The sequence below is a fragment of the Austrofundulus limnaeus genome, unplaced genomic scaffold (assembly GCF_001266775.1).
Source record: "Austrofundulus limnaeus strain Quisiro unplaced genomic scaffold, Austrofundulus_limnaeus-1.0 Scaffold287, whole genome shotgun sequence".
NCBI lineage: Eukaryota > Metazoa > Chordata > Actinopteri > Cyprinodontiformes > Rivulidae > Austrofundulus > Austrofundulus limnaeus.
This window is the reverse complement of record NW_013952689.1, coordinates 446,220-447,861: the sequence shown is the minus strand read 5'-3', so window position 1 is coordinate 447,861 and position 1,642 is coordinate 446,220. Positions and strand designations below refer to the sequence as shown.

Below are 1,642 nucleotides of genomic sequence, written 5' to 3'. Positions count from 1 at the left end.
AAATATTTAGCTAGCTACCTAAATATTTAACTTAAATATTTAGCTAGCTACCTAAATATTTAACTTAAATATTTAGCTAGCTACCTAAATATTTAGCTAGCCACCTAAATATTTAACTTAAATATTTAGCTAGCTACCTAAATATTTAGCTTACAACATAAATATTTAGCTTGCAAATTAAATATTTATCTAGCTACCTAAATATTTAGGTACAACTTAAATATTTAGCTAGCCACCTAAATATTTAACTTGCTAGCTAAATATTTAGCTCAAAACTAAATATTTAAGTCACAAGTTAAATATTTAGTTTGTTAACTAGATATTTAATAAGTTAAATATTTAGTTTATAAACTATGAGATTTATAAATGTATGAATCATATGGTGAAAAAGTCACTTTGAAAAATAAATCTGTTCTTTTTTTCTTATAAAAGGCTAAATAAAACAAAAATATTGGTGGCAATTTTTGACTGTGTAACGTTACCAATGGCACCCCATATATTCCCACTGCCAAATGGTAATAATGCTTTTTTTTTTGTACTTCGCAAACAGAAAAAATAGCTCCAACTCTGTCGTTTTTACAGACAGTGAGCTAACATTTGGTATGGTAGTAGCTGAGAGTCATGAAATCACAGTATCATATTTTCTAAGTTTGACGAGAATGACAATATCACCTCCTACAACAAACTGATCTTAGGCTAAACAACAGTGGCTGATAAGTTCCTTTAGGGAAAGCCAGGTCATTTGATAAAATATCTTTTGTTTGTTAGTAATAAAAGTGGCGCTGGAGTATTTCTACCTCCAGCTGCTGTTGTTTCCCTGCAGCTTTCATATAAATGGTGGCCATTCGTTCAGTCAAGACGGAGAGCGAGGACCTCATGGTCAGCTGGTCCACTGAGTTTGAGTCCACAGGATCAGCAGTGGGATCCTGGATGAAACTCGTCTGCAGATCAGTGATTTCTTTCTGCACATTCTGCAGCTCTTCTATGAGACCCTGCATACAACAACCAACTGATAAGGAAACAGTTCAGAAAAATACATTTCAAACTTTAATGGACTAATAGTCATTTTATCTGCTGCTTTCATCAACATAAACAAACACTGAGCAGTGCACAGCAACTTTACAGTATAAAAAGGTATGGATATGACTTCTACTTGCTAACTAGTGATTATTATCATGATAAGCCTGATTTAATCTGTTGGTAAATCGGAAAGAAAAACACATAATTCTGATTATCTTTTTATTCGAAACATTAGTTGTTAGAAGAAAACAGCTAAAAACTAACAGACCTAACAACAACGTGTCTGAAAAATCACAAAATGATTTGGAGGCTTTGTTTTAAACTAAACAAATTTATTCAAAAACAATTTCTCTAAAATATTTTCCCTCACAACAGTCTTACATACAGTATGTACCAAAGACCTTAAACATCTAAACACCCACCTGATGTGTGTTCATGTGTCTAAACCCACCTGATGTGTGTTCATGTGTCTAAACCCACCTGATGTGTGTTCATGTGTCTAAACCCACCTGATGTGTGTCCATGTGTCTAAACCCACCTGATGTGTGTTCATGTGTCTAAACCCACCTGATGTGTGTCCATGTGTCTAAACCCACCTGATGTGTGTTCATGTATCTAAACC

General features: G+C 33.6%; 1 protein-coding gene across 1 annotated transcript in view; it reads right to left on the bottom strand.

Moving 5' to 3' along the window:
- Positions 1 to 1,642, bottom strand: part of syne1b (spectrin repeat containing, nuclear envelope 1b) — a gene marked incomplete in the record, with an annotated part of 311,340 nt that overhangs the window by 107,439 nt on the left and 202,259 nt on the right. Inside the window, 1 exon segment of the mRNA XM_014021303.1 lies at positions 775 to 992. Coding sequence (XP_013876757.1) covers positions 775 to 992 — 218 coding nt within the window.